Source organism: Tyto alba, unplaced genomic scaffold (assembly GCF_018691265.1).
Source record: "Tyto alba isolate M040663 unplaced genomic scaffold, T.alba_DEE_v4.0 Super-Scaffold_44, whole genome shotgun sequence".
Lineage (NCBI taxonomy): Eukaryota > Metazoa > Chordata > Aves > Strigiformes > Tytonidae > Tyto > Tyto alba.
This window is the reverse complement of record NW_024881320.1, coordinates 15,424,038-15,442,540: the sequence shown is the minus strand read 5'-3', so window position 1 is coordinate 15,442,540 and position 18,503 is coordinate 15,424,038. Positions and strand designations below refer to the sequence as shown.

At 51.8% G+C, this 18,503-nt stretch overlaps 1 protein-coding gene across 2 annotated transcripts in view; it reads left to right on the top strand.

The window, feature by feature from the left end:
• LOC104355961 (acyl-CoA dehydrogenase family member 11) overlaps nt 1–18,503 on the top strand; it is a 20,338-nt gene extending 1,835 nt beyond the window's left edge. The window contains exons 3-16 of one of the 2 annotated variants that reach the window (XM_042805486.1): nt 2,991–3,223; nt 3,865–3,964; nt 4,878–4,995; nt 5,818–5,960; nt 6,061–6,210; nt 6,733–6,827; nt 7,098–7,197; nt 9,741–9,881; nt 10,669–10,761; nt 11,152–11,259; nt 17,340–17,511; nt 17,744–17,810; nt 18,105–18,276; nt 18,371–18,503. In XM_042805486.1, coding sequence (XP_042661420.1) covers nt 2,991–3,223; nt 3,865–3,964; nt 4,878–4,995; nt 5,818–5,960; nt 6,061–6,210; nt 6,733–6,827; nt 7,098–7,197; nt 9,741–9,881; nt 10,669–10,761; nt 11,152–11,259; nt 17,340–17,511; nt 17,744–17,810; nt 18,105–18,276; nt 18,371–18,385 — 1,707 coding nt within the window. In that variant the 3' untranslated portion in view covers nt 18,386–18,503. Of the gene's footprint in view, nt 1–2,990; nt 3,224–3,864; nt 3,965–4,877; nt 4,996–5,817; nt 5,961–6,060; nt 6,211–6,732; nt 6,828–7,097; nt 7,198–9,740; nt 9,882–10,668; nt 10,762–11,151; nt 11,260–14,370; nt 14,610–17,339; nt 17,512–17,743; nt 17,811–18,104; nt 18,277–18,370 lie in introns of those variants that run through there. The other variant, XM_032995163.2, reaches the window with a different exon arrangement.

Sequence of the window (18,503 nt, the reverse complement as noted above, 5' to 3'; positions counted from 1 at the left end):
GTCATTGGCTTTTCTGGGTTGTTTTTCAAGACAGGGAAGGCTGTGTACAGATTGCAGGGGTGCAGAGAGGTGGGGTGAGACCCTGAGCTGTGGGTCTCTGTTCTGTGAGGTCCAGTCCTACAGGCACCCCTGGCAGGAGGCAGCGCATCTCACTGGCTGGCCTCTCCTGTCACCCCAAGGGCTACAACTGTTTCCCACTTTTCAGGGACTGTATCTCACGGAGCAGAGTGTGACCCCTCTCTGTGATTTACTCCAGCAGAAGCAATGCAGCGACACTGGAGGAGTAAAGGGGCAGAACCTGGCTTTCAGTGATGCTCTTCCTGACACTGCTTGCTCTCCAGGTCTGTGAGGCCTTGCAGACATGGGGTATTAAGAGCGTGGAGGCAGCATTGGGAGCTTGCTTTTGTCACAGCTGTCATGAAAGATGGGAATGAGGCTTCCCTAAGCAGCAGTATGGGGGAAAAGGTGGATGCCTTTGGGCAACCATTAAGCTCTTGCTCCTGATCTGTGTCTTTGGAAGTAGCACGATTCAGGTCTCCCGAAGACTAAAAGGATCAGTGATGTCTTTCGCCAAGGCTGAGAGCTGCTCTCCGCTCCTTCCCCAAAAAGACAAAGCAGCTGCAAAATCTACCAGAGAATCAGCAGCATCTCCCTTACGTTTCTGTGCTTGGTCCCAGCGGGGCAGTGTTGCCTCGCTGCTGAGAGGGGAGAGCTGAGTCTGCTCTCTGCTTCATGCAGCGCCCGCTTGTTTGCAGCCCCAGAGCTAGCTGTCCGTATGAACACCCTCCTGTCCAGGAGAGCAGGATGAAGCTTTGTGTGTGCCACAGAAGCAGACACCACGCTGGAGGTTGATTCCTGTTGTACTATTCACCTGTGTTCAGTGGTGAACACAGAAATTTTCCTGGAATGGAGAAAAAGATTGCTTTCTTTGTTTGAAGCTGATTTCTGGGGAACAGAAAAGAAAGCACCTGCTTTTTCTGCGCACTGTTGTGGAGAGGTATCTGTTGGTCTTTGATCCCCCTGAAAATATGCCCTTTAATATAAAGGATCATCTGATTGCACTCTTAGTGTGCAACAATTTGCACATTTCCAATATATTCATCCCTGTGACATCGAAGGACAGATTCGGGTGAATGGGACCCCCCAGCAGATGCTGCAAGGTAGCGGGTTCAGCCCTGACCCTGATGGTTTACAGGTGCCCGCTCTGTATCGTGGTGTACCTTTTTCTGGCATGCCCAGGCTGTTGTGTGTTACACTGGGCAGTCACAAATGCAGGACCTCTGATTTTGTCCTTTTACCATGGAAATAAACACAATCACTTGGGTAACACAGTGGTTTGTAAGGCTGCGTGTGGTCAGGGCATGAGCTCACAGCTAGGCAGTCAGGAGTTTTTTTAGAAAATGTGGATGAGGTGAAGGGGACTGTTGTAGTTTGGGTTTACTGTAGTGTGCTGACCAGGAGACCTGTTTGGTAGACTGATACTCTTCTGCCAACAAAAACCCACCTGGTAAACAGCTCAAAGGTTCTTGTGCTTCAGGCATCAGCAAAGGCCGTGAACCTTGGATTCTTAGGTTATGCCTCTAAAACAACTTCCAAATTGTTGTCAAGATATGATAAGCATTGGAGGCGTACACCCATCCCAGCTGAGCTCCCCCAACAGCAAACAGGAGTGCAGTGGGAGCTGTACCAGTTGACAGGGCTCTCGTACATGGTTTTGGTTTGTTTTGTGATTTTAAACACTATTTCACCATTCACCTGAAGGCAAACTGGCTGCTCTGAGGATGGAGACTTACAGCATCGTAACTGGACAGTGTGTGTTGGATCCTCATTGCACACGCGGAACAGCACAGCGATGGAAGAATCAATCATACGGGATGTAGTTTAGTGAAAAGTCAATACAGGGGGAGGCAGGGAAGGGAAGAAGCAGTGTTTGTATTTTATCAAGAGCAAATTAATGTGTTTTCTAATTGCACCATTTTGGGTACAGCAGCTGCAGCTTTCACCTCCACGATTGTCAAATTGAGGAAACAAGCGTCTCTTGAGGCATAGAGAACAGCAAAAAATACTCCTCTGGTGAAAGTAAATCTAGATCAGGTGTTTCTCTGACCACCAATACAGTCTTGGATGCATTTATGGTAATGAGGATCCAACAGTGCTTAAAGTTGAGTCCTCCTGGCCTAATTTTAATCACCTACAAGTCAGGTTATTTAAGTCTAGGCACCTTCACTAGATTTTGGCCACAGACAGTGAAGGGCACTTGCAGAATACAATTCCTGTCACCTTGAAATAGGTGTCTAAGAGGGCTGGAATGAATCACTTCTCTGTGGGTGCCAGTTTCCCTCTGTTAACTGTGGACAGACTACTCCATCCAAGTCAGCCAAGCCTGGCTGAAACGAGGGTGTGTGAATTGTTATCCAGGGCTGGTTAGGAAGCTGGATGCAGGGTGGAAATTTGAATCTAGACAGCCTGGGTGCCAGGCTGAAGCTCAAATGATTGCTCTGTCCCTTCTTTTATAACCTGATAGGCAGGTAACTACTGAGCCCAGTGGAAGTTCATCTGTATAAGAAAAGGCTTTCCGGTTTTGGCAGCTCTTCCCCTGGCATTCTTCTCCAGCAGTAAATCAGAGTGGCTGAGGTCAGAAGGTCCTCTGGAGATCATCTCGTCCAACTCCCCTGCTCGTGTGTATCTGTGCCATTCTCAGCCCTGATACAAAAGCTCTTCTGTCTTTTGTAAAATCCAGCGATGCTGCCAAGAGTAACTTGAAAAAATTATTTTGGGGGGAAAAAAATAAAAAAAGTGACAGCTGAGCACAGCTGTGCCAGCAGAGGCTAAGAGGCAAGCTGTCCTGCTGCATTATGGAATGCACGGAAAGGCCAAGTGGCAAGAGAGCACTAACAGGACAGGCTGGCCAGTCCTCTGCCTTTCCTACTAGGACCGAGGCACCTCGCCTTCCAGGGGGGTGCTGAAGGGCTGCTCTTGTTGCTTCACAGGTACTGGAGGAGGTGAATGAGGATCTGGAGAGATTTGGAAACCGATTGCTAACCACGATCAAACCTCTGGGGTGGGAATGCGAGTTGAACCCCCCTGTGTTTCGGCAGTATGATGCCTGGGGGCGGCGGGTGGATCGCATCGTCACCTGCTCGGCCTGGAGGAGGATGAAAGAGATTTCAGCAGAAGAGGGGCTGATTGCTGAGGCCTATGAGAGAAGATACTCCAACTGGAGGTAACTGGGGGGGAATGGGAGTGACTTGGTGCCTTGCTGGCTATTCTTAGCAGGGTATATTGAGCATCCAGTGAGAGTGAACTTCTTGTTGTATAATGGGTACCAGATGATGCATGGACAAAAGCACACCTACCGCTGTCCTGAACAGCAGTGTCTGTCTGCTCTAATGTTCCACTCCGGCAATGATAAGCCGTAACTAATGGCCTACAGTTGATCATAATATTCTTTGATGTCACCTTCCTGATTCTGGGGCCTTGGCGGTTCCCTGCACTGCTCCAGCTTTACATGCATTAGTTGTAACACAGCTAAAGGTCTGGGATTTTACTTGCAGTTTCATTGTATGCCAGCCTCTGGAGATAGAGCCGCATTTCTTATTTTTAAAAACTGCACTTAATGTGCACCAGCTGGCAAGCAATGCCTTCCATCCAGCCCTGCACTGGCAGTCCCTCCAGGACGGAGAAACTCTGCTGTTCCTCTTCCCTCCTCCTGGCTGAAACACGTCTTGCCCTCTCAGAAACGAGTGGTCTCATTCTCACCTGTTTTGGCTGTATTTTGTTCCTCTCTTCCTAGTCGTGGTGTTTAATCCTCCTGCTGTTGAAGTCCCGCATAACCTGGCTGTTTTCACTCGCCCTCTCTCCTAGCCGTCTGCATCAGGCTGTCAAACTGTACTTATTTTCAAGCTTATCTGGAGGTTTCAGCTGTCCACTGGCCATGACTGATGGGGCAGCCAAAGTCATTGAGGTATGAGCTCAGCTGGTCTCTGCGGGCACGGCCCAGGTCCTGGTGGCACTGGTGAGAGGCTGGAGCACTGGCCAAGGATGGAGGAGAGCTGATCTGCTGTCTGGCTCTGGGCACGGCCCTTCCTTGCTCTGTGACTCAGCTCTGTCTCCCACTGCCTTTCCCCTTGAGATACAAAGTCTTTGTGCCCAGGCTAGCTTTTACGTTCACTTACAACACTGTGTACGATAAGGCCTTTGCTGCACGTAAAACCTGTGGCACTGCAGGTAGTTTGAAAGGTGTCCCATATGTTTTTACTACAAGATAGTTTGTTTTCCTGTTCCTTGTGTGGAATGGCAGTTAAATGTATTGGGCCAGATCCATACCTGATGTAAATATTAACCAAGCTAGCAAGAATTTCCCCAGTCTGAAGATTTGGCTATGCATTTTAATGACACCCTTTGCACTATGTCAGTGGCTATGCAGGATTGCAATGGAAAGTTAGCCCGTAAGTAGCTAGCCCTGGCCATTTTAATTCAATAAAAACAAACAAACAAAAAAAAAGCATAAAGCAGTTACCTCTTCCCTGTGTCTCTTTGGGTGTTGGTGACATCCAGAGTATATGAACGTATGGCAATACCCTGGCACATGTGCTGTTTTGAAAGCTCTCTGTCCAGATTGCCTAGTGGTGCAGAAATCTGGGGGGGGGGGGGGGGGGGGGGAGATGCTCAGCACCCCCCTTTGCAAGCACAATTCTGCACCTTCTGCCTGTGCAGCGCTCCAGCAGCCGTACACGCAGGTGCACCGCGGCGCAGGACACGCCGTGCCCCAGGCTGCCTGTTCTGAGCCAACGCACACCAGTGTTAGCTAAGGCAACTGTCTGATTTCATCTACTGTGTTACGGTCATCTGAGTTTCCTTCCCACCCCCCAAAACAGTCACTAGGTATTCCTGGATCGCTGAAAAACGCTTTTGACCATCTGACATCCCGTGATCCCGCGAAATTCTGGACCTCTGGCCAGTGGATGACCGAGCGCAGGGGAGGCTCTGATGTTGGTATGTGCTGTGAGGTGGGAAGGAACTGCAGCTGCAGCTAGATGTGTTAGTGAGAACTGAGAAAATGGAGGGTGTAGGGAACTTCTAAAGCCAGGCAGCTGGTTTAGGTAACTTCAGTGGAAATCATCCAGGTCCTCTGCATAGCTCTGCTTCTGTCCACCAATGCATGCAGTACACACAGGCAGGTACAGAGCTGTGTTCCTTGCACAGATAACATGCTGATGTCCAGCTCTATAATCTAAACCTTGAGCAAGACAATCAGACCCATCCCAGTTGGGACGGAGAAAGCATTCTTGGCCTTCAGCTTCTTTTCCTTGGTTAGTAATAGGGTGATGAACCAGGAAACCTCAGAACTCTGCTGCAGAGACAGAAATGTGGAAGGGGAGTTACCTGCATCTGATGAAGCTGCAGTTGGTTTCCTGGTGGAAGAAGTGAAAGGGTCAGCTGTGGAGCGAAAGAAATGCATCACTGCAGGACTCCTGATTCCATAGCACCCTTTGTTGTTCTTGGCCATGGTAGCTCCTAAAGAAACGAAGGCATTGGATTATACACCATGGTGTGTGCTGCTTATGAAGTACTGCCATTACCAGCTGCTAGTCCAGAGCAGTTGCTGGAAAGGCTCGCGGTTAAGCAGAGCATGTTTCCTTTCTAGTACTTAACTCTAGCTGCATTTCTTAGCCAGGGTCAATGAAAGAGATTAGCAGCTATTCCATACTCCAACTTGATAGCAAGAGGTGACCTGGAAGAGCTGCTGCTGCTTGAACTGAATATCAGCATACAGAAGTTCCCATAAAGCCAAGATGATCATCTCCCTTCTTGCAGCTAACGGCACCGAGACAGTGGCCAGAAAGCAGCCAGATGGTACATATCGTCTCTATGGTTTTAAATGGTTTACATCAGCTGCTGATTCTGATATGACATTAACCCTGGCCAGGGTAGAAGATGCTGAAGGAGAAGTCAAACAGGTTTGTTTGATGGCAGAACCAGGTGAAGGAGCACCTTCACCTTTTTCGTCCTTGTTTCATTGTAATGAAATGCTCTTTGCATGCTTTTCTGTGGCCCCAGGGTTCCGGCGGCCTGTCCCTGTTCTTCCTGAAGGTTCAAGACGAGGAGGGGAAGCTGAACAGCATCCAAGTGCAAAGGCTGAAGGACAAATTGGGCACGCGGCAGATGGCAACAGCAGAGCTATGGCTAGATGGAGCTAAAGCAGAGCTAGTAAGCAAGGCTTCACCTCCTCTGGGGACTGAGCTGGCCTGGCACAGCAGAGCACTCGTGGGGGTTTGGGCAGTGATACCAGCTGAAAAAGTTCCCTTTCTTCCTCCTTTTGCACTTCTGCACTTCACAGAACACTTCACCAGTGGGGCTGCGTGGGGGACAGAGCTGAGAGGAGCTCAGGAAAAGACGGGAGGGAAGAAAAAAAAAAAAATTTTAGGCTGATCATTTCCCTAATCTAGCTGCCTCTGAGGGACAGTTCTGCGTAGCATGCAGCAAGCAAGCAGCAGGGACCACAACTGATCATGCTAACATATTCTCCAAAGCCACCTCTGTGGTCCTGCCACAGACTTGGCTAAAATGAGACAGCCGCATTTTAAAGCAAGCAGATCTTTGTGGTGCCGGAGGACGGACAGAAACAGAGTGGACAGCCTCTGTCTGTCTGTCTGTCGATTACTTAGATATGCGTCCGCTTCCGGGCTGTGCGAAAGGCTTACACCAGCCTTTGTTCCTTGATGCTTTCAGATCTCTGCAGAGGGTCGTGGAGTGGCCACCATCTCCAACATGCTGAACATAACTCGGATCCACAATGTCATCAGTGCAGTAGCTTCCATGAGAAGGTGAAGGCGGCATGGATCCCCCCGGAGCTGAGGGAGGAGCTTAGCAGGACAAGGGGGCTTTGCAATGCTCAGCATTGCAGCCAGCTGACATCTGATGCCTTTGCAGGCACGGGTCTGGAAGCCAGCAATGCTGGTGAAGTCTGTGGGTGGGTGACCTAGGCTGGTGTGGGACAGCTGAGCAGGGTTCTTCCAGTGGGGGTGGCTGGAAGGGAGAGCTCAGAAGTGGAAGGCTGCTGGTCTGACTGCTCTCCCTGGCTGTATTCTCTCTAGGATGATCAGTCTGAGCAGGGAATATGCCCGTAGGCGAGTTGCCTTTGGGAAGCTCCTCAAGGACCATCCCCTACACATGCAGACGATAGCCCGGATGGAGGTGAGGCTTCTGAGAACCGAGCTGAACCTGTTGGTGAGGAGTGAGGGCAGAGATCCTTGGTGTCTAATGAGCACAGCCAGCCTGCCTCTGTGTGCAAGTCAGCTGTAGAAGGCTCTTCCTGCTACAGTGAGATGTATGACACAAGGGAATTGCCATATTCTAGTGGGATTCGATCTGACAGTAGACCTAGCTTCTCTGCTAGGTTATCCTAAACAACTACCTAGGAGCTACCCTGAGAGGAGTGCCAGAGGTGATGCATGCACCCGCTGTGATATGCCGTGACCTCTGAAGTTGGTTATTGGCATCAGAGCTCCAGCACCAGTCTCCTAAACTGCAGTTAACAGACTCTTGTCTGAGACTGATGGAGACTCCTCCGACCTCCCCGGTAGCTCACGCCGCCAGGAGATGAGCGGTTCCCAGCAGGCCAGAAGAATTCCTGAGTAGTCACTGAGCACCTCAGCTTCTGAGAAGTTTGTCTCCACTGTGTACCTGCACAGTGCTCATCACCGCAAGACACCGAGCTTGAGTACAGCCTCTAGATGTGAATGTCATCTAAGGCAGTAACAGTGGAGGGGAGAGCAGTGTGAATTGGCACTCTGGCCCTGGGCTTTGGTTGGAATTTCACGGGCGGGCCTTCGCTCACTGCAGAACGTCTCACAGTTTCACCACAAAGCTAAGCTGTAGCAGCTCACTAAATCCACAGGACATGGGTGGCTTTCCACCCCTAATAAAACTTCAGAAAGGTGGCGCACAGTTCTCACCCATCCAGGCACTACTTCTTTCAAGTGGTGTAACACCAACGCTTGCCCTTGGGCTGCAGTAGGTTCATGCAAAATTTTAAAACAGTATTTGAAAATCCTCTTGCAAGGTAGGGAGAGGGAAAGTGGCCGATGTCTGTCAAACGTAACTTAAAGCTGCAGCATCTCTTAGCCTGTGGCCAGAACCTACCTCTGAAGGAAAGGCCAGATCCTATATAGTCCCACAACACGTCATGATGCACAGGGGCTACAGAGCTCCACATCCCGATGCTTCCTAAATCACAGCTGCCAGGAAGTAAGTTGCTCAGCACAAAATCTGTCAGAGATCTTGCTGATCCTGGTGCTCAGAGCTTGACCATCAGATGCGTGGTCTCATGTCCCTTACCCGTGGAAGGGATGTGGATTTGTGACCTGGATGCCTGACAGGAGCTTTGATAAGGCTCCGAGGAGGCTTGATGAAATGGCATTGCCCCTTTCCTCACGCTGGATTGCAGCGTCCAAGAGCGGCGGCTCCAGACCGCCTTTAATATTTCATGCTTTGTGCCTTGGCTGGTCGGTGGTCTTTGTCTCTGTCCTGGGTTGAGTGAGTGGTGGAGTTTTTTGGTGGCAGGGGAGGGGCTATAGGGGTGGCCCCCTGTGAGAAGCTTCTTGAAGCTCCCCCAGCTCCACGAGCTCCACTTCTGTTTGGAAACTGAGCCCATCAGCTGCACCTCTGTGATAACGTATTTAAGAAGGGACTGGTGACGGGCAGTGGGACTTGTGGGAGGAGTTGCTGCAGCTGCATGAACACCAAGGTCAGTGGAGGAACGGAGGAAGAAAGGAGGGGGAGGTGTGCCGAGCAGAGACCCCCCTGTATCCTGTGGGGAGATGGCAGGGCATCCCCCCCTGCCACCCATGGAGATCTATGGTGGAGCAGACATGATTTGTGGCCTGTTGCTCCTGCTTAGGTGGTCAAGGTGCTGTGCCCAAAGAAGGCCGGGTCTCATGGGAAAAGGCAGCCCCACTGCTGTAATTCAGCGCTGGGAGGATTGCAGCATGCGGGGGAGTCCCACGCCGGAGCAGCTCGGGAAGGGCTGCAGCCATGGGAGAATCCAGTCGGAGGAAGTTAGTGACCCATGACGGAGCAGTGTGGGGAACGCTGCGGCCCATGGGAGGGACTCATGTCGGAGAAAGTTTGTGGAGGACTGTCTCTGTGAGAGGGGGACCACGATGGAGTAGGGGGAAGAAGTTTTGGACACTCCCCTCACCGAAGATAAGAGAAGTGGCAGCTGACTGCACCCCCCATTCCCTGCCCCTGCGCCACTGGGGGAGGAGGTAGAGATATCGGGAGCAGAGCTGAGCCCGGGAAGAAGGGAGGGGTGGGGAAGGTGTTCTCAAGATGTGGCAATGCTTCTCACTGTACTATTCTGTTAGGTGTTGTTAGTGTCTGTAATAAATGTATGTTCTTTTTTTCTTTCCCTAACGAGTCTGCCTTTTGCTCGGACCATAAAAGGGGGATTTTCCCCATCCCAGTCCTATCTCGAACCCCAAGCCTGGCTCTCTGTCCCTTCTCATTGCCGGAGGGGAAGGGAGAGAGAGCTGCTGCGTGGTGGTTGGCTGCCAACCAGGCCTAAACCACGACGGTCCCAGAAGCCGTGGGTCTGTATGGGCAGGGGTGGCATTTTGCCCAGGTGCTAGTATTGCGCACCCCTCCGAGATAGTCTCATGGCAGCCCAGCAGCCCAGGCTGGAAGCAGCCCGAGCCAAAGATCCCTGCCAGTGAAGCTCTCCACTCCTCTGCTTGCAGGTGCAGACCCGAGGGGCGTTCCTCCTGCTGATGGAGATCGTTCGTCTCCTTGGACTTGCAGAAACCAACATGGCGAGCGAGCAAGACCAGTGTCTCTTGAGGCTGCTGATACCGGTCGCCAAACTGTACACTGGGAAGCAGGTATGGAGCAAGCAGTTTGATCAGCCCCGGGGTGGGGCCGTATGGCACATCAGCAACCACAGAACTGGAAGGAGGAGTGATTAACGGGGCCGGCGTGAAGGGCCGTGGTGGTAGCAGTGGATATGGGCAGTGACCTCTAGCTGCAGGGCTTGCAGCGACTGCTGCTCTGCACCAAGGCTGGACTTTGTGGGTGGCAGACTTGTCCCTTTGCTCTCAAGGCCACAGATCAGCTGCCTGATCAACGGACAGAGCCAGCCCTGGCTGTGAAGTACTCCAGGTGCCACGGAGGAATGCTGCTGAGGCTGCCCCGTACTGAGGGGGCACTGAGCCACAGGGAATATCATTCCCTAGTTACGAATAAATAGAAGAGAAGGTGTTAATAGCTTAACCTTAACCTCAGGGGTCTGTCCCTCCGCTGATTGCTTAAATACACAGAAGCTGACACACCAGGGGCAAGTAGAAGGTAAAGACTCCTGGACTAGAGACACGTACTCCCGTGTACCAAGCAAACCACAGGTTTATCCTTACCTAGAGAGGACTGTATTGAGACAGACTGTCTCTGGATCTTCTCCCAAGGTCTGACTGCTCCTGCAGATCTTCTCTCGGTGTTACTCAAGTCTTCGTTCCCTGGGGCTGCTCCTCCTGCATAGAATGAGCAATCTGCCTCTGCAAATCAGCGGGAGCCAGTCAGTCCCATCCCAGCAGGAACCGCTGGGTGATGTTGGAGATTTCTGGCCGCTCTTTCCCCTGTGCAAGGTGGATCACGTCAGCTCTCTGCATTTTGCAGGCTTCTGCTGTTGCTGTTGAGGCAATGGAGAGTTTTGGAGGACAAGGCTACATGGAGGATACCGGCTTGCCGGTCATCGTCCGCGATGCTCTGGTAAGAAAGCAGCAGGAGAAGCTCCCACGTGCCACCTTGTCCCCTGCAGAGTACCCCACGGTCACCTGCTAAAAACATGCTCAAGGGAAAACACAGTCCTCCCCAGAGTCGCCCCAGGTGTGGCAGCTCTTTCCTAGTTGCCTTCCTGCCGAGCCCAGTCGTCGCCAGGGAGGGGACATGGTTTGTTCCCGGTGCTGGGGTTGTTTCCTAGCTCAGTAATGGAGCTGGGCTCCACGCTCTCACCACCACTGCTCCACTCCACTTGTGGAGAGCAAGACATCGCTGGAGATGGCCTTGATAGCCCTTAGCTCTGCCTCATGGCTTTGTTTCCTCACGTTCCCCTTTCTTTACCGCAGTCACACCAAAAGGCTCCTTCGTGCTCTCCCACAGGTGCTGTCCATATGGGAGGGGACAACAAATATCCTGTCACTTGATGTCCTGCGATCCCTCACCAAGAGTCAAGGACAGGTGATGACTGTGTTCTTCTCCACAGTGCAGGTGAGCCCACACCAAGAGCACCCGTCAGCCTGATTTTTCCCACCTTGGCAGAGTCTGATTTGGTGTTCATGCTCCTCCTAGCTGAGACTGGCAGGGAATATGACCAAACTGAAAGCTTTAGACAGGTATTCAGAAGGTGTCTTACAATTCTGCTCTTTAAATAGCACTTACAAAAGCAGAAAGCAGACAGTGCTCAATTTGGGATCCTTGTGTACTGCAAAAAATGCAGGTACTTTCATCTCAGCAGTGAAGAGTTTGCACTGTCACGAGTTCCTCATGACAGGTATCAAGTATATTTTTAACGTGAAAGAGTCACCTTCCTGAATCCAAAATAATTCTGTGGTTTTGTTTCTTAACTGGAAAAACACCACAAGACCGATGAATATTAAACCTTCACTAGGGCTACCTACTGCATTATGACTTTCTATTTTTATTCCCACTGAGGAGATGGAAAGAGCCAAAGGAATTCCACTGCTGCATCTTGAGATTTGCCGTCCTCTGGCTTTACCTCCAGGCTGCTCTTTTCAAGGTGCTCAGATGACAGGCAGTCACAGAGGGATCAGAGCAGCTCAGAATTTCAGGAAGGCAAACGAGCATCAGCTGGCTTGAGGTGTCCCGTAAAGGGAGACAGGGACCAGCCTGAGAGGCACGATGGCGTATCGGAGGGTGCTCTCTCAGAGGTGACATCAAAATCCCGATTATGTTCGCCCAGTTACGGTGAGGGGATCCTGGGCACCCGGGGTGCTGGGTCTGCCTACGTGTAGCCTTCACTTCCTCACCCAGCCACCATGAGAAGGGCAGGGTCTGGGTCGCTGCCCTCCCCGCAGCGCTGACAGCTGGATAGGTCTTTCAAAAACACACGAGCGAGAACCCGACTCCTCCTCGCCAGCGGCTGCAGTTGGCAACTTCGGGTGCGTTTCAAAGCCCCGACTCGGCTGTGCTCTGCACAGAGCACGGCTCTGGCCTCCAGAGACCAGTGTCTTCTTGCCACCCTCTCGGACAACTTTTGATAAAGGAAAAATGCCTCAAAAATTTGACTGCCAAACAAGAAACCCAAATCTGCTCATAAGCAGGACGGAGCACACCTGCTAATTAAAGAGCCGGCTGGTCCAGCTGTTGATAAAGAGCAGCTTAGTCTGACACGGAAGGTAACGGAGCGGAGAAGGAAAGGAGCCAGCAGTAGGCTCTAAAAATAACTTGGAAAGAAGCCAGCCTCCACAGGCTTACACTGAGGCTTATTTAAACAAACACCCCACAAAGGGGCCGTACTGCAGTCCTCAGAGCAACTCACTGGTGGAGCTGAGAGGGCCCCTCCAGCTCCCGAACCACTGGATAATCAGAGCAGCTTTGAAGAACACAGCAGTGCGATTCAGAGCCGGTCCCTGCACAGCAGTAACATCAAGTACTGAGATTTATTAATTAACAAGCTCATCACTGCTCTTGTACTCCCGCAAATCACACTGTATATGAGACAGGAGGGTGAACAAGCAAGCCCTGACTTTAAAATAAATTCTGGTAAGTGCCATTGCAGTTGCTGTTCATGGCACACTGAGGCTGCCTCCATTTCCACAGAGGGTGGCTGGAATGGGCTGAGCTGGGAGAGCAGTGTTGATGCACTGATTCTGGATTTATTAGACCGTCGGGAATTTAACCTGGACAACTCAGAAATCTTTTCCCTTTGGCACTGGGAAGGCAGACTGGGAGGTATTTCTGCAGGAGCGGGCGGGAACGTGCCGAGTTTCTACATCAGAATCAGGGTTTCACTCACAGGTGATAAACAACCTCTTTTTGAGCTCCAGGTGTCCAAATTCTTTCAGTCTATGGAGTCTGGCTCATTTTGAAACATCCTTTAGATTTTCGAGCTCCAGGTGTCCAAATTCTTTCAGTCTATGGGAGTCTGGCTCATTTTGAAACATCCTTCCCATTCCCGTCTCGTAAGGAAATAATTTAGCCCTTCATAAAGGGATTTTTACTGCTCCAATCCATTTCCTTTTTACTGATGCACACAAAACTAGTACAATTGATTTTATGTTTGTCCACCAAGGTTCTCTGTTTGCAGGATTTGTGCCCAATGACAGGCTGCTTTGGAGAACGCAGCGTTAGTACTCTGTTAGTACAGCACAGCACTTTGTTCTCTGAAGGTCTCTCAGAGTAACCTCCCCCCTGACCTCACTGCCACCTATTTTTGCTTTTATCCTGGGTCAGTTGCCTCTGCTGACGGTGGGAAACCCAACGCTGATGGTGCTGTGATCTAGGAGCAGGAATCCAATGTAATTATCCTCAGGAAAAGGCAAATACAGCTACTTTCCTCATCCTTGCACAATGTGATTATGAGAACCTGAATTTTTAGGGTGGCTGATATGCAGGCAAGTTGGTTACAAACCACCCTGTCCAGAGGTAATTAGTCTGCAAAGCCTCAGGGGAATTTGGCAAGAAGAAGTGTGAGACAGTCCTGGATTCCAGCTCAGCCCTGCTGGCAGTTTCGGGTGGATACTGCGCAGGGACAGTCATTTCATGTTACACTAAAAACTTACTAGCTGGAATTTTGAGCATTAAGTGTACTTTAGATTTCAATTACAGCCTGAAAAAGCGTCTCTAAAATAGCACTGGGGAATTATTTGATCACTGCATTTTAGGCACTTCAGGTGAAATTCGGTCACATCACAGTACAGCTGTGTTTCTGAACGCCAGCCCTGCAAACATCTTGCAGAGCTCAGAATCAACTGTCTTACGCATCAGGAATGACTGTGTAGGGCTGAAACTCTAGCTGTAAATCGGACATACAATCTAAGACATGTGATCGTGTTCTCAGGTCCTTTCCAGACCATAACCACAATTCTAACACAGCAGGAAATAAATGTAGGTTATTAAAAGTGAGACTACGTTTTTGCTTGAAGCATTAATATGAGCCTTGTGCTTCTAGCCCTGTTTTGGATGCTGTATTTTTAAATACTTACGATTAATCTTTTAAGTAAAAACCATTCTGACACTCTTGCTTGCTAGCTAGTGAGAGCAAAGACACGAGTGGCATCTTAAAATTCCTCAGTAAAAAATATGAAGGAATCGGAAATACTGGGGCTCTAGAGCTCTTTTGCTCTCTCACGATTTCAGCCAGAAAAGACCCGTACAACCGGCACAGCGACGCCGTGTGCGTGTGCCTCCCGCCAGTTACACACCACAGGCACTGGAGCAGATCAACGTGCAGGAGAGAAAACAGGAGCTGCTTCTGCCTCAGGCACCGTCCCCGAAGCAGCCCTCCAGCCTCTCGCTCTCAAATGCAGGGGAGGGTGTGGAAAAAAAACAGCTTGATCTTTCAGAAGATTCAGTGCTTTTGGTTAGGAAAAGAGTGAGCGTAATACAGAAAAAAAAAAAAAAAAAGTGTAAATTATTGGTGAGCAAAGAGAATACAACGTCTTTTTTTTTTTTTTTTATTCCCCCTGAAGTTAAAATGACGCTTTTGTATTCCTGGTCCATACTAAAAGGACTTTAAACCTTAAAAAGCAAGGCAGCGTGGGACGGGGCCGTTCGTACCCCAGCCACCAGCACAAGGGTGCTGGCAGAAGCGCAAACGTCGTCTCTGCGCTTGGCCTGTGCGCTGCTGGCATCCGCCCAAGCTGCTGGGAACGTGTTTGTGCCTTTGGGGTCTTTGATCCTTGTTAGCAACAAGCTCCAAGCTACTTTTAAAACCTCTTATTAGCATTCTGTGGCTTGGAGGGTTCTTTGGACTTTATCTTGGCACTAGACCTAACTGCTTTAACGGTGATGTTTTTGCATTTGCACAGCATATGCTGTGAGTATTTATGTACCGCTTTGCCTGGAGCACAGAATAGCATCCATTGAGGATTGTGTTTTTCTTGTATGAATAGTCAGAAAATACAGGGCGACGGTCAGGCAGAAGGTGTCATGCACAGACTTACTGCAGAAAACAAAACCGGGCTCGGGCCGAAGTCCCGCTGTGCAAATCAGCTGCATTTCCACGTACTAGCAAAAGGAACTGCATGAGCAGTTCAGCACTTGAAAGCCTCCAAAACGTAAAAAATCCGTTCTGCGCAGCAGATACTTGCAGGCTTTAGCTTCATAAATAACCTGCAAATGAGACTAATTAACGCAAAGCACCTCCTACCACCTGCTCCTTAAATACGGGGGGTTCCTTTTTGCGCTTCTGCCCGAGGCAATCCTTTGGCTCTACTGCGGGGACGGGGCTGGGTATTGTACAGACGTTACGGCAGCGCAGGAGCTGCGGGGCTGAGCCCGCCGGCGAGGGCTTCGCCGCAGCAGCGCCGGGGGTCGGGGACGGCTGCGGGGGCGAGAGCTGGCAGCCCGGCCTGGCAGCCCCGCGCAGAAGGCGCTCTTCCCCTCGGATCCCTCCTAAGAGGGGATAACGTGGTGTCCTGGGTTGGGTGAGTGGTGGAGTTTTTTTGGTGGCAGGGGAGGGGGGGAGCTATCAGGGCGGCCCCCTGGGAGAAGCTTCTCGAAGCTCCCCAGCTCCACGTCAGCTCCACCTGAAACTGAGCCCATCAGCTGCGCTCTCTGATAATATATTTAAGAAGGGACGTGGTGACGGGCAGTGGGACTTGTGAGGAGGAGTTGCTGCAGCTGCATGAACACCAAGGTCAGTGGAGGAACAGAGGAAGAAAGGAGGGGGAGGTGTGCCGGAGCAGAGACCCCCCTGTATCCTGTGGGGAGACGGCAGGGCGGCCCCCCCCCCACCCATGGAGATCTACAGGGGAGCAGACACTGATTTATGGCCTGTTGCTCCTGCTTAGGTGGTCAAGGTGCTGTGCCTGAAGAAGGCCGGGGTCTCGTGGGAAAAGGCAGCCCCACTGCTGTAATTCAGCGCTGGGAGGATTGCAGCATGCGGGAGTCCCACGCCGGAGCAGCTCGGGAAGGGCTGCAGCCGTGGGAGGGAATCCAGTCGGAGGAAGTTAGTGGCCCATGACGGAGCAGTGTGGGGAACGCTGCGGCCCGTGGGAGGGACTCATGTCGGAGAAAGTTTGTGGAGGACTGTCTGCTGTGAGAGGGGGACCACGATGGAGCAGGGGGGACAAGTTTTGGACACTCCCCTCACCGAACATGAAGGAATTGGCAGCACTGCCTGCACCCCCCATTCCCTGCCCCTGCGCCACTGGGGGAGGAGGTAGAGATATCGGGAGCAGAGCTGAGCCCGGGAGGAAGGGAGGGGTGGGGGGAAGGTGTTCTCAAGATGTGGCAATGCTTCTCACTGCCCTACTCTGTTAGGTGTTGTTAGTGTCTGTAATAAATGTATGTTCTTTTTTTTTCTTCCCCTAACGAGTCTGCCTTTTGCTCGTGACCATAAAGGGTTTTTTTTCCCCATCCAGTCCTATCTTGAACCCCAAGCCTGGCTCTCTGTCCCTTCTCATTGCCAGAGGGGAAGGGAGAGAGAGCGGCTGCGTTGTGGTTGGCTGCCAACCAGGCCCAAACCACGACACGTGGGAAGGGCAGATTAAAGGCCGGCCTCGGCCGCTTACACCCAGGCAGGCATGGCGGGGGTGCCGTGTCAAAAGAACAACTCTTTCCGACTCTCTCGGCGGATTATCACTTGTGCTTTCACAAGGTGTTGGGGACACGGGAGAAACGGGAGCTGAACTCAACCGGGGGAGCTTTTGGACAGAGTTAAAGGCCTGATGTCTATCAGAAGGGAGGCGCTGGTCCTGGGCCTCCCTCACGGTCACGACTTGCAGAGAAAAGCTCCTTTCAATCTGCATCTCCCTGCCTGGACACAGCCCCCAGCATCTTAACAGAAGTGAAATATAAAAACGGGGGAGATCACGCACGATTAGAGCCTGACACAGGTCGGAGAGAACTGGGGATGCGATCCGGTCCAGCACGGGAACAGCCCCGTGCTGGGTCTGGCTCGGAGGAATCCTCCATCCCCCAGGCCGGGCCGTGAGCTCCCTTTTGGCACCGGCCCCTCCGCCCACGGCGGTGCCAGTTACAGCCACCTTCATTTAAGCTTTTTTGTTGGCAGTTGCTGGGCGTGCTCGGGATTTCACCAGCGCCGTTTCCTCGTGGAAGGTAAATACACTGTCACATTCTTCCTGCGATTGTTTTCCTTGCAGAAAAAACTGGAGTTGGCTTCGAGCACTGCGGGACTGGAACCCGCCGTGAAGCAAACGCGGGATGCCAGCAACAGCCTCGCACGGTTCCTGCAAGCAGCCAGTTCAAAGGGGACGGTGACCATGGAGCTAGCAGCAAGAGACTTCTCCTACACGCTAGCAAGGATCTATGCAGGTAGCGGGAAAGACAGGATGATGGATTTCAGACCAGGAGAGGGCTAGGAATCAGCCCTGGAACGGCCCCCGTTGTGGGTAAAGGCCGGAGTCGTAAAGAAATCTCAGTCCCCACCTGCTCTCAAACTGAGGCAGCTCAGCCTGGCAAGTGCTGTGAGAAGTAGCCACCACCCACTTCCACGAGCCCTTGCTGCGTTGGCTGGACATCAGTGATGTCCCCTACTCTCCCACAGGAGCTCTTCTAATTGAACACGCAGCTCGGCCTGACGCTTCCTCCGCAGACATCTCTGCTGCTCAAAGGTAAGAAAAACCTCCTCCGGCCCTGCTTCAGATGATTTCTCGTGCAACGCCGCATTGCGCTGCCCCTCTGAGCGACCCAGCCCCCTGCCACCATGAGAGCCAACCTTCACGTCGTCGTAGATGAGAGACAAACCATCTTCTGGGTCGGTCGCTGTCAACGTCGTGGCTTTTCCCTGCCGCGGGGAATCTCCGTTCTAGCAGCGCCGGGAGGGATCCAAACCGGGCAGATCTCAAGTTGAAACCGGCACCGTCTGCGGGCCGGGGCTCGGACGACAAACTGCCTTCTCTGTTCAGGTGGTGCAGCCAGGAGCTGTGTCCCGTGGCCACGGAGTCAGAGAGGAGCAGCTACGAGGCCGAGGCCGCGCTCCTGGACAGCGGCTGGTGTACGAGGGCAGCCCTGCCTGCGGCACCAGCCCGCGCCTCACCGGGGGCAACTAGGAAACCCCAGCCCCAGGGGAAACAGCAGGCGAGTTCAAATCCCCCCCGAAATCCCCCCTGCCCCCCCCCCCCCCCCATATGAGATTCCATCTGAGATGCTGAAACATTCTTCTGCGTTTTAGGCAAAGACCAAGTGATCAAATCCAGATGATGACTTGAAGCAGCAGCTCTCCAAGTGCCAACTGATGTTCTTTTGACCGAAAAGCAACCAAAATCAAACTGAAAATTGCTGATTAAATACAGAAAACCACCATT